The sequence below is a fragment of the Calypte anna genome, chromosome 3 (assembly GCF_003957555.1).
Source record: "Calypte anna isolate BGI_N300 chromosome 3, bCalAnn1_v1.p, whole genome shotgun sequence".
Lineage (NCBI taxonomy): Eukaryota > Metazoa > Chordata > Aves > Apodiformes > Trochilidae > Calypte > Calypte anna.
In genome coordinates this window covers 5064006-5077809 of record NC_044246.1, presented here as the reverse complement: position 1 = coordinate 5077809, position 13804 = coordinate 5064006, and the positions used below count along the sequence as shown (strand labels likewise).

Here is a 13804-nt window from a genome sequence, read left to right as displayed (position 1 = left end):
GTACAGGAGAATGGAGTGCTCTCCATTAGCACGGGGCAGCTGTCAACCTAAACATGCAGTTCCACTGAGCAAAAGGAATTTATATTAACAGATAACAGATATTAACAGCCTTTTATATTAACAGATTTTGTCAATTTGGCCATCTTCAGATTGAAAACCCCCCTTGACTATTTATTACTATACCTTAAATATATTGCATAACATCTCCAAATATATATATTTCTTATAAAATGTGAACTCACCAATCCAAAACAGGCATTTCTTTGGTCACACCAGCTTTATTCTGCAAAGAAAAATAATTCTATGTTTTAAATGCCTTTTGCAATGAACCTTTGGACTAAAATACTCAGTATTTAAGCTAACACCACCACCAAATAAAATCAAGAAGGTCTTGCCTTTCTGTGGCCTTTAGGTTCTCTTCTGCCTTCCACATATACAGCTGTTTATGAAGCTAAGTGGTTAATCACACCCTGGGTTTGGATTGAAAATAAGTGGGTTGGTAGTGTGAATTTGTTGCTTTATCCTTCTGCCTCTCACTACCACATTCCCAGTTTCATTTCAACCTGGATTCTCATAGAATCATAGAATTGGCTGGGTTGGAAGGGACCTCAGAGATCATCAAGTCCAACCCTTGAACCACCGTTGCAGTTGCTAGACCATGGCACTGAGTGCCACATCCAGTCTCTTTTGAAATAGCTCCAGACACGGAGAATCCACCACCTCCCTGGGCAGCCCATTCCAATGGCTGATCACCCTCTCCGTAAAGAAATTCTAATATCTAACCTAAATTTCCCCTGGCACAACTTAAGACCCTGCCCTCTTGTCTTGTTGAAAGTCGTCTGGCAAAAGAGACCAACGTCCACCCGGTTACAACCTCCTTTCAGGTAGTGCTCCTGCTCTAATTCATTACTGTTGCAGAAATGGTTATGGCAGAAAAAGGGTTAACACAAGGGAAGGAAAAAATTGAATTTTTGCAGGACAGCAATTCCTGACCTTGTATGTGTTTTCCTATTTTGTAAGAGATTAATTTTTAGTTAATAAAAGAAGTAGTTTTTAGTTTTAAAAAAGTAAATATGAATGACCTCTGTGAGAGGTTTTTATGTAGGAAAAGGCAGGGAGAAGATACACCATAATTTAAGAAGAAAATTGAGTTTATCTTCAATTAGAAGTTAAATATAAGAATTGTATAGTAAGATAAGATTTCTCACACTTCTACAGTTGTACAAAGAACACTCTTAAGACATGATAAAAATGTTGTGAGCTGCGTATGCTAGTGGGCACACCAAAGACATTTTCTTGTATTTCACCTTTGTAACATTATTATTTGTAACATTATTAAAATATTTAGTGTATTGACATATGTGAGCAGCCCTACAAAGAATGACTTTGTGGTATTGGGGGATAAAGAACTGAACCTGAGAGCCAGTCCTGTCCTGGGCTGCATCAGAAGAAAGGTGGCCAGGAGGCTGAGGGAGGTGATTCTGCCCCCTCTGCTCTGCTCTCATCAGACCCCACTTCAGGTGGGATGTGTCCAGCTCTGGGCTTCCCAACATCAAGAGGACACAGAGCTCTTGGAGTGAGTCCAGAGGAGGGGCACAAAGATGGTCAGAGGGCTGGAGCATCTCTGAGGACAGGGTGAGAGAGTTGGGGTTGTTCAGCCTGGAGAGGAGAAGGATCCAGGGAGATCTTACAGCACCTGCCAGGACCTGGAGGGGCTCCAGGAAAGCTGGGGAGGAAATTTTTACATGGCCATGGAGTGACAGGAGAGGTAACAGTTTTAAGATGAAAGGAGATTAGATTTAGGTTAAATATTAGGAAGAAATTCTTGACTGTGAGAGTGGTGAGACCCTGGCACAGGTTGCCCAGGGAAGCTGTGGCTGCCCCATCCCTGGAAGTGTTCCAGGCCAGGTTGGATGGGGCTTGGAGCATCCTGGGCTGGTGGGAGGTGTCCCTGCCCATGCAGGGGGTGGAACAAGGTCACCTTCAAGGTGCCTTCCAAACCAAAGGAGTCTGTCATTGATATCCTTTTGTGTTGTATTTTCATAAGTCAGTGTTTAAAAAATCACCCAGGCTGCTTTGGAAATCCTGTTTTCCTGAACACTCCTTGTTTAAACAATCCTTTGGACTCCTGGAAGGAACTTATTGTTTCAGTGGCCATCCCTGGGCATTGGACATGAGTTCTGAGGTGTTTGCATGTAGTGAAAATAAACTGCAATGTGACACACTTATTGTTACCTATTTCTAGTCACATACAAACCATGTCAATCATGATGCTACTGTAGCTGAGTTTATTAACTCCTTTTGGATGAAGAGTCCTAAATTTGCTGGTTTTGCTGGTTTTTGATAAGCAGAAAAAATAATCTGTCAAGCTTTAATGTATTCATTTCTTTGCTCCCTGCCTCACATTTTAAATTTTTTTAAAAATAAGAATGTTTATGGCATTAAATGTAGGGAAAAACAGTTTCTGAGCTCCTCTTAGCACCTCGTATCTTGACTTAAATAAGGGAAGGATTCATATTGCAAGCTAATTTGATCTGACCTTGTTTTAAAAGAAAAAAACAACTCTGGTACATGCAAATTATGCTTATTTGCAGCATCTTAAAACACTGATATGTTGGCGTTTTTCTTCAAGGAAATAAAGAAAGTACATAATATTCTGTCTTATCTCTTGTTTTAGTCTAATTTTATGCAGTGGTTTAAAGGGTGGACTCTGCCTGCAAATGAACCTTCACATCATGAGTTATGGTCTTTCTTAAAACCTTTCAAGCCATTGAAGAATATTTCTGTATCTAAATCTGATTTTGTAAGGAAATCAACACTTAAAAAAGAACCCAAAACCAAACACTAAGGCTGCTATCTTTTCTTATTTGAGGAAGATGGGAGCTGTGACCTTTAGAACAATAACTGAGTCAATAGTATAGGTTTGATTCCAATCAGAGAAAGATAATGTTAACAAACCAGCTGTAACTGTTATACACAGCTAAATAGTGGTTTATACTCCAAATAAAGGAATGTAAATAAATCTCCATTTGGAGAGAGAGGGGGAAAAGATGAAATACATTTATTCACCGAATTAATCATAGTGGAGAGATTACTTATCTTTTAAATGGAACAAAACACTTTTCTTTCTCTAAGGTCATATGTTTTACTTACATTTTACTTACATTTTTCTGTGAGCATCCTATGGGCATCATATGGGAATGTGGGATTATTGATGTGTTGGATCTTGAGATAGAAAATCATACAGAGTCTTATTAGTTGCAGTTTCATGGGGTCTTGTGTATATAAAAGCATTAGAATCTCAACATTATTGATTATGAACTTTTTAATACACTGGCTCTTTTTGTTTTTTTTTTTAACAGATACAAGAAAGTTGTCTGGATTATTAAAACTCAATTGAATGCATCTGAACTGAAGGAAGTGTTTTAAGATTGCTCTCCTGACAGAAGTTGTACAACAATGGGACACTGAGGTTTCTGCTTGCACTTCTGGGAAGTTTATTGGCCCATAAAAAACAATGTAATTAAAAAAATAATAGAATATTTATGCAATAGTAGTGGTTCCCCTCCCTCTGACTGGACATGAGTGATCAAAGATCTTTGCAAGAAGATAAGCACAAAGTTAGCAGAACTTCCTCAAAGTTCAGGGAGTCTTCAAGAAGCATGCAATCTGATGATTATTTTGCAAGAAAACTTAAAGCCTTGAATGGTAACATGGGGCCCCCTGTTTCTTCAAATGCACCGAGCAAAACTGAAAATAATCAAACAAATGGTGGTACACCAGCTGTGCCTAAAATGGGTGTTCGAGCAAGGGTGTCCGAATGGCCTCCTAAAAAGGATTGCTCCAAAGAGCTGAGTAAAGCTGCTTGGGAAAACAGACCTCCAGCTGGCTATGAAAGTGTCACCTCAGTACTTCCAAATGGACAAAATGACCAAAGTGATGGACAGCAAGAAGAGTTAGAATTGGAATTTACAGAGGGAAAATACTCCATTGGAGAGCTTTTCGTTCATTCCCCTCAAAGGGGACTTCACCCCATAAGGCAAAGAAGCAACAGTGATGTGACCATAAGTGATATTGATGCTGAAGATGTGTTGGACCAGAATGCTGTGAACCCAAATACTGGAGCAGCTCTTCACAGAGAATATGGCAGCACCTCTTCCATTGATAGACAAGGCTTGTCTGGAGAAAACTTCTTTGCAATGCTCAGAGGATATCGAGTGGAAAATTTTGAGCATAAAACCCACGCCCCGTTTGGATTTTCTGAATTTTTCCACTGTGATCCTACGGTTTCTCCAAGTCTCCATGCTGCTGCTCAGATTTCCAGGGGGGAATTTGTCAGGATTTCTGGCTTGGATTATATGGATAGTGCTCTACTTCTTGGTCGAGAAAGGGAGAAATCTTTCAAGAGGAGACTAAAATCAGAAGCAGTAGAAACTTCTCTCTTTAGAAAATTACGAACAGTTAAAAGCGAGCATGAAACTTTTAAGTTTTCTTCTGATCTGGATGAGAGGCTTGACAGAAATGTTCGTTCTTGGAACTGTCAGAGATGTTTTGCACATTATGATGTCCAGAGTGTTCTGTTTAACATAAACGAAGCAATGGCAACCAGAGTAAATGTAGGAAAAAGGAAAAACATAACCACTGGGGCTTCAGCTGCATCACAAACTCAGATGCCAGCGGGCCAGACAGGAAACTGTGAATCTCCTTTAGGAAGCAAAGAGGACCTCAATTCAAAAGAGAATTTGGATGCTGATGAGGGTGATGGGAAGAGCAATGATTTAGTATTGAGCTGCCCTTACTTCAGGAATGAAACCGGTGGGGAAGGAGATAGACGGATTGCACTTTCTAGGGCAAATTCAGCATCTTTTTCTTCAGGTGAAAGTTGTTCTTTTGAGTCCTCTCTGAGTTCCCATTGCACAAATGCTGGTGTTTCAGTGCTGGAAGTACCCAGAGAAAACCAGTCCATCCACAGGGAGAAAGTGAAGCGTTACATCATTGAACACATTGATCTTGGAGCATATTATTACCGCAAGTTCTTCTATGGAAAAGGTAAATTTTTTTTAATGCAACTGTTGTGAGATGTTCATATATGAGATATAAGGTGCTTAGCAGCAACTTTCTCTAAAGAAAGACAGGAGTATTACAAGTGATCCTGAAAGTCTTGACTAAAATGTTACACTTGGTCTCCCAGAGGGATATTCAGCAACCAGGGGGTTATATAGAAAGTTGTATAACTTGTGTTGTATATAACAGAACTTGTGTAAGGTCACCGTGTGGGGTCATTCAAATCAGGATGTAAATGAACTTCTCTGAATCAGACTTTCTCAGTGGGGAGGAGGAAGGGAAGATGTTTGTATCCAGTAAGTGCACTGGAAATACTGACAGCCAGAGTCAATATCTTTTTTTCTTAAAAGGTGCTTCCAAAAGAGAAGGTTTAACTATTGACTCCCTTCTTCTAGATCCTTCTATCTCCTGGGGCTTTTCATACTTACGTGTCAAATGAGTACTCCTTAAACAGAGAGCTTCAGCTACAGTACACTGCATTGTGCAATGCATGTGAAATCTCTGTGAAGAGAACTCTGGAATATCTGTCTGCCCTTTGGGTTATGAATTACAGCTTAGTCTTCTTGCTGTTACTAAAAGAAACAATAAATCTGCTTCTGTCCTTAAAAGACTGACTGTTACTGTCCAAGTCTTCCTGAAATCAAACTTCCTCTGCTAACTATATTGGAACATCAGGAAATAAACACTGTACTGTACTCCTTCCTCCCCTGACCCTTTGCCCGGGACTCAAAAGAGGATCTAGTACAGTGTTTGTTGTCACAGTATGGTAGGTACCTAGAGCACAATGATTTCATGTAAAAAGCAAGAAAGAGAAGAATCTGGATCTGTCATAGAAGAGGAAGATGACCCAGAGCTAAACATGGAACAAGCAGTGAAGTGAGAGTTTCAAACTGGCTTTTGACCTGGGCAGGTTATAAAGGATCAAAAAGGGATGAGGGAGTCAGAGTGGAAGAGTGAAGGGAAACATATGAAAGGGTGGCATGGTTTTGAGGTCTGAAGAGCAGAAAGGGTTGACATGGATGGAAACGAAAGGAAGGTTGTCAGTGGACAAAGGTAGTGGCAGGATAAGTGGCATGAGCCAGCAGTGTGCCCAGGTGGCCAAGAAGACCAATGGCATCCTGGCCTGTATCAGGAACAGCGTCACCAGCAGGTCCAGGGAAGAGATTCTGCCCCTGTGCTCAGCCCTGGTGAGGCCACAGCTTGAGTCCTGTGTCCAGTTCTGGGCCCCTCAGCCCCTCAGGAAGGAGATTGAGGTGCTGGAGCAGGTCAAGAGAAGAGCAAGGAGGCTGTGAAGGGATCCAGCACAAGTCCTGTGAGGAAGGGCTGAGGGAGCTGGGGGTGTTGAGGCTGGAGAAGAGGAGGCTCAGGGGAGACCTCATCACTCTCTCCAACTCCCTGAAAGGAGGTTGGAGCCAGGGGGGGGTTGGGCTCTTTTCCCAGGCAACTCTCAGCAAGACAAGAGGGCACAAAAGGTCTCAAGTTGTGCCAGGGGAGGGTTAGGTTGGAGATTAGAAAGAATTTCTTTACGGAGAGGGTGATCAGGCATTGGAATGGGCTGCCCAGGGAAGTAGTGGATTCTCCGTGTCTGGAGATATTTCAAAAGAGCCTGGATGTGGCACTGAGTGCCATGGGCTGGGAACTGCAGCGGGAGTGGATCAAGGGTTGGACTTGATGATCTCTGAGGTCCCTTCCAACCCAGCCAATTCTATGATTCTATAATTCTATGATAAGGGAAAAAGCAAAAAAACAATGAAACAAGGATTAAGCCTAATGAAATTAGACCTGTTTGTGAAATGCTTTTGTTGTGGATGAATTACAGGTTATAAAGGGCTGAACATTTTTTGTGAAAAGAAAATGTGTTTTGTCAGAGAGAATAAAAAAACCCCACAGAGTACTCAAAACCACTTTAAATACTATACTATAAGCAAACCTAATGACCTCTCTAGAAGTTGATGTGAATATAATAAGTTGTAATTAACTTCTCTTCTGGCATTATGTATATATGCATTATCTCGACTAAAAGCAAAGTATATTTATATTGATATAGTATTGAAAAGTTAATAAATAGTATCTGAGAGTTTTAATCCACAAAGGATACCTCTAGGAAACCTTATCCTTGTTACTAGTTGTTCTGTTGCTAGTTCTTCAAAAGCAAACATGATGTGATGCCTTTCAATTCAGTAATAATTTTTTACCCTCTCACCTTTACAGTGCTGTGTAAGACAAGCCCTGGTGTTCATTATCTTTCTGTAGAGCTGTTAGAGAAGCTACATGAGAGGAATCTCTATTGCATGGCTCTGGTGAGAGGGCAAGTCAGGGCAAACACCTTGCTGGAACTTAAAACTTAGTTTTCTGTACCTATCTGATCAAGCATTGGAATGGGCTGCCCAGGGAAGTAGTGGATTCTCCGTGTCTGGAGATATTTCCAAAGAGCCTGGATGTGGCACTGAGTGCCATGGGCTGGGAACTGCAGCGGGAGTGGATCAAGGGTTGGACTTGATGATCTCTGAGGTCCCTTCCAACCCAGCCAATTCTAGGATTCTATCACCTCAAGGTATCAAGCATGTAAAGAATCTCCAGTTTATTTCCAGCTGGACACAGTTCTCACCTAAGCAAATTTTATTTTCTGGGCAGAAGAAATAAAGCAGACACTTCTTTGGTCACTGAAATGCCTTCCTGCTGTGCTCATCTCCCATATATGAAAAAGTGACATTTATATGCACACAGAGCCTTACTTGATGCTATTCCATGACAGTGAGCTTTCCTAGCTGATTGTTCATTGAATTGTAGATTAAATAGCACAGTTGAATTTAGCAAAATAATTATGGAAGGATAAAACAAAAATTCAGGAAAAAACAGTCACTTATATAGAAAGGCATATGCAAAGCCACCAAATTTCTTTGCCTTTAACAAGATACCCATGAGAAAGAAAAAACTTTCTCAATATTAGGTTTGGTTCACTGTTTTATAATTGGCACTTGTCAGCATACAAATTTTATTTCTGTTTTAAGATGCATGGAAGAAACACCCTGACATGTGTAGCACTAATTATTCCATTCCCTTTCAAGAAATGAGAGATTTGGAATTCAGTGCCTTCTGAAATGAGCTGTAGTTTTAGACTGCATATTTATAAGCTTTGTAACTATTGTTAAAATCAAATCCAACAGGACTGATGTAAAATATGTTAATGTTTGGAGGAAATATCAGTTTTAAGGTTCTGTAAAAACTAGAGTATTTTATCTTGTGGTTTTGATTTATTAATGGTATCCTTTAGTGAACCATGTTTTGGGGGGATAAAAGGAGGTGAGAAGAATAAAAAAACCTGGATTTATAGAAAGGATAATTGAAATATGCTTTTTTATCACTGATTTGTCATTCTCTACTTGTGCAATTATCCTCATAATACCTCCAGGCTTGACTATTACTCTTAATGCTTTTAATTTGAGGGATGCTTACAGGTATTTCTTAGTATGTTGTTATATCTATCTGCTTTCATGAAGTGCCCTACAAGAAATGTCCAGGCCTAGTCAGCCTTTGATATTCACTCAGTTTTGTGTAAGACTTTTGTATTACAAGAAAAGTTGACAATTATTCCTCAAAATGAAAAAGGAAAAAATGAGTATTGTACCATCTGTTCTTAAACAGCTACAAAATAACACTTTCATCTCTTCTCACCAGTTAATACTTTTAAATCAACATAAATACATCTAAATGAGCCTAATAAGTTTGTACTTTCTGAGCTTTAAAAAAAATGAGTCTTGAATTAAAAATGTTTTCCTCATTTCCCAGAATATCAGTAGCCATGCTATTATTTAATTTACTTCAGCTTCTTCCATTCCCACTCTTGAAACTGCTTTATCCATTTTATTTTTAAAATACATAAATAGTGTCTTTGGGTTTGTCTTTAATATTGTACAAGAAGATGTCTCCCAAGCTTCCATTTTCCTGCTCAGTAATACTGCAGCCAAGGAAAGTTAGTAACTATAATAACCTTTCATAGATTCACATGAAAATTGAAGACTATAGAAACACTAAGTGGGAAGTTTACTTTGTGTCAAAGCCTCAAAATGCAGCTGTGGGAATTTTTTATATTCTTGGAAATGTTTGGCCTCTGAATCTTTGCCTCCCTTTCTTACTCAGCTGTAAAAAGCTGTTCCATTTGATAGATGTGCCCATTAAGGCTCACAATTTTAATTTAATACTGGGAAATCTTGGAGGTATAATTTATCCATGCAGGTGGGATGCCCATGCTGGGGAAGGAATGTTGCTGATGAGAGTGACCAAGTAATTTTGTGACTGTGCCCCCTTCCAAAAAAAAGATGCTAATTGTAGTGTGCTGTTAACTCATTTTCTCCCCACTGGGAGATGGACTGTGCCTGCCACTAACCACCACCATACTGTATAGGTAGCTTTTTGGAAGGCTACTGGGAACTTAATTTAAACTTGACAAGACTGTCATAGATGTGGAGATAACTTCATCTTTTTCTATCTTTTTGTAATTTATTCTGAAATTATGGATGATTTCTCAGTTAAGGACACCTCACAAAAACTTCTTTTAACATTTCTATAAATACATTGTAAAAAAAAAAAGAAGTATCAAACTAACTCAAAAATGCTAGTGAAGTGGTTTCTAATCCAGACAATCTTAAAAGGTGAAATTTGGCTATTACTTCATTTCTATTGAAAATATGGATTATTCTATAAATAGGATCAGAACATTATTCTGCAGGTCATCCAGGCTAATGACCTATCTAAAACTGACTTTGGGGGTAGGTTCTGATTAGGTCACTCAGAACCTATTCCCCTTTAGCTCAACAATCTCTAAGGATGGAGATTTCACAAACTCTTGGCAGCCTGTCCTTGGTTTTGATTCCCTTTAGTCAGAGGCTGCATCTTGTAAGGGATGCATCTTGTCCTTTTTTTCCCTGTCTGGGAGAAGAATCTGGCTCTCCCTTCTCTAGAGCCCCCCCCATCAGCTAGTGAGACCCTACAATTATGTCTCCCCAAACCTGCTCTTCTCCAGGCTGCAGAAACCCATCTATATTTCAGCCTTTCCTCATCTGCTCTGTGCTCCAGTCTCATCATCATCTTGGTGGTTGTTTGCTGGCCTCGTCCCATTCTGTCCTAAACTGGACACGGCTTCTTATGTGGACAGAAAAATGCCAAACAGAGGCAGCTTGGTGATCCCCAGGGTCCCCAGTCCTTTTCCACAGAGCTGCTTCCAGAGTTGGTCCCCAACCTGTGCTGCTGGATGAGCTTGTTCTGCTCTAGGTGCAGGTCTGCGTTCATCTTGGTGAGGTCTGTCCATTTTTTTCAGATTGTCCCAAGGAGATTTTGTTTTAATATCCCAGGTTGGGAATTTCAGCGGGTTAGGAGCTGCTTCACAAGCACCTTCCCATCTCAGGAGCAGCAGCCTCCAGGAGAAAGGGGGAGAGTGGGCTGTGAACACAGAGACCTTAGGGCTGTACAACTCTACCTGTGGGGTTGGGTTAACCTCCTTTGCCCCATTTCCTAAAATACTGCAAGGTTTATGCATTTTAGTATCTGCCCTATGCTCATAGTGCTTGGGTGCTAAAAGCCTGGCAGTTGTTCCCTTTTAATCTCTTGCACCCAACTACAGCCCTGACCTCCAGTACTTGAAGTGTTCTCATAGAATCATAGAATCCTAGAATTGGCTGGGTTGGAAGGGACCTCAGAGATCATTAAGTCCAACCCTTGATCCACTCCCGCTGCAGTTCCCAGCCCATGGCACTCAGTGCCACATCCAGGCTCTTTTGAAATATCTCCAGACACAGAGAATCCACTACTTCCCTGGGCAGCCCATTCCAATGCCTGATCACCCTCTCCAGAAAGAAATTCTTTCTAATCTCCAACCTAAACCTCCCCTGGCACAACTTTAAGACCTTTTGTGCCCTCTTGTCTTGCTGAGAGTTGCCTGGGAAAAGAGCCCAACCCCCCCCGTCTCCAACCTCCTTTCAGGGAGTTGGAGAGAGTGATGAGGTCTCCCCTGAGCCTCCTCTTCTCCAGGCTGAGCACCCCCAGCTCCCTCAGCCTCTCCTCATAGGGTCTCTGCTTGAGTCCCTTCACCAGCCTTGAGCCTTCTCCTTGAGCTTGGTCATGGACCTTTCTGAGGATGGGCTCCATTCCATCAGTTAGATAATTTTTAAAAATACCAAATACTAACAGCTCTACCATCAGTTTCTGAGAAACATTTTAGTAACTGGCCACTCTTTTTAATTCATATTGCTGATCACAGTGCTTTGAGGCCATCTGTCCAGCCAGTTTATGTCTACCTTGTAATCTGCATGTCCAGGCCACATCTTTTCAGTTTAGCTACACAGATACTGTGGGAAACTGTGTAAAAAAGCATTGCTCAAGTACAAGTAGGTGACATTCCTTGCTCCTTCCTCATCCATGAAGCCAATCACTTCATTGTAGGAAGCAACTGGGTTGGTCATGCATGATTTGTGTTTGGTAAATCAGTCTCCAAGCATCCTTTTGTCCTTCATCTGCCTGGAAATGTCTTCCGTGTGAATTTGTTCCTTAATCTCCCTGGGAACTAAGGTTTATGGGGTCTGGTCTGTAGCTTCCCAGACCCTCTTTCTTGCTCTTTTAAAGGTCTGTATAACCACTCACTGACCTTTCAAATGTGAAGAAGTGTGGCCTTACAGTGACTCTGGATTGTTCCCTCCACTTGGATCCTGTTTGGTTCCGTGGACGTGAGCATTTTGAGGCTGCTTCAATGCTCTCTGTCTGGTTTCCTCCTCTGTCAGCAGTGATTTCCTCTCCTGGACTGGGCCAGTTTGCTCAAGGATTAATTTAGCTATTTATCAATGACTGAAGAGTTACCAGAAGTTACTTTTGAAAACCAAGTTCCTGCATTGAATAGAAAGCTTTTAAAAATAAGAATAAACCAAAGTTGAATGAAATTAAGAAAGCTGTGTAGCACCATTTGTTTTTTTTGTTTTAAAGACTGTTAGCTTTTGTTGAAGACTTCATACATTTAGTCTCTCCAAAGTAACTGCTTACAGCATGGAGCAAAATTATTAATTTCATAGCAATAAAAATTGCAGAAAATGATGTCATGGTAACCTCACTTGAAGTAATTTGAGTGATGTAAGTGACCATTCTGCTCATCAAAGTTAGCATTTTTGGGGTTTTGTACTTATTCTGCAGTTCAGAATATCACAAGACAGTGTATTTACAGACCTCATAGCTCATATGTTTTTCTTGCTGCAGAAATTCTTAATGAGATTTAATGAGCATTTTCTAGGAGACTCAGACTTCATTAATCTTTTCTCTCTCCAATCACTCTTGTGCAAAAGAGCATCAGAACTACTTTGGAATAGATGAAAATCTTGGACCTGTAGCAGTCAGCATCCGGAGGGAGAAGGTTGAGGATGCCAAGGAGAAGGAAGGATCTCAGTTCAACTACAGGATAGTTTTCAGGACAAGTGAGGTAATGTACTTCCAGAAATTCTACAAAGGAATGGAAAAATTAAAACTGAAGTTTGGATCTGACTGTTTGATGTTAAGTTTCTAATGATAAGAAGAAATGAAGGGGGAAAGGGTGGCAAAACCCCATAAAAACTGGTCCTAAGGCTTATTTGTACTTTTGTGTTGAATTTCAAAACACTCTTAGAAGCTTTTTTCTGTTAGATGTTCTGCTATGCTTCTCCATAAATGATTTGTGGAAGGAATATTAATGTGTTGATAAAAATAATTGTGTTCTTTGGAGGAATAGCTCACTTGGGATCCTTGTGGATCATAAATTCTATTTCAAGTGAATTAGTACCTCTGGCAAACTAGTTTCTGCTTCATCACAATAGCTGGCTTTTATTTGTATGAAAATACAGTGTTATTCTTGTAGCAAGCAACTATAATAAAGTTTCCTAATCCTTTGGACCTTTGCTTTTTATTGTGGCTAGAAGAAATCTTACCTAGACCTGATATCTCTGGGCTCATGTGCTTTTACAAGCAGATACAGAAATAGGCTGGTTTTATTGCCAATAAAGGGCTATGTCTGTGTATATGTGGGGAGATGATTCAGGTGACATTCACTTCTAAGAAATTACTCTCTTTTTGCCAAATCCAATGTAGATAAAGCATCAGGGTTAAATGAAGGTGCCCTTAGCTGTGCCTTATCTGACCTGTTCACTCTCATATTTGACTACTGTGTCTGCTGGGGTAGCATGGCATTAAAATTAGCAATTTTCAGTTTTTCTGGTGTTTTAATATTATTTGACACAAAAAGTAAGGAAAGGAGGAATTCTGTTTCTTAGGAATCAGAGTAAGTTAATTCAATAATCAGTTAATTTATTTAAACAAGAAAAAAAAAGTATTTGTCACAGAGACAATAAGAACCTGTCTCTCCTTTAAGTCACTCAGTAACCCTTTTCCTGGTTTAAAAACTAAAACTAGGAATCTTTTTCTTTCCATTCTTTCATGCTTTTGCTAAAACCTGATGTTTCTATCTTCAAAAGCCATTGTAGCATTAGAACTAAAAATGTTTTGTGTGTGTTCCCTTTCCTGCAGCTTACTACACTTAGAGGAGCAATTTTAGAAGATGCAATTCCATCCACTGCTCGGCATGGCACAGCAAGAGGTCTGCCTCTCAAAGAGGTTTTAGAGTATGTCATTCCAGAGCTGAGCATTCAATGCCTTAGGCAGGCTTCCAACTCACCCAAAGTACCTGAACAGCTGCTTAAACTGGATGAACAAGGGGTATGTAGCACATGGC

General features: G+C 40.2%; 1 protein-coding gene across 4 annotated transcripts in view; it reads left to right on the top strand.

Moving 5' to 3' along the window:
- SIPA1L2 (signal induced proliferation associated 1 like 2) overlaps positions 1-13804 on the top strand; it is a 124450-nt gene that overhangs the window by 45007 nt on the left and 65639 nt on the right. For all 4 annotated transcript variants that reach the window (XM_030447609.1, XM_030447608.1, XM_030447607.1 and 1 more), the window contains exons 3-5: positions 3363-5049; positions 12390-12523; positions 13600-13788. In XM_030447609.1, the coding sequence (XP_030303469.1) occupies positions 3582-5049; positions 12390-12523; positions 13600-13788 (1791 nt within the window). In that variant the 5' untranslated portion in view covers positions 3363-3581. The remainder of the gene's footprint in view (positions 1-3362; positions 5050-12389; positions 12524-13599; positions 13789-13804) is intronic.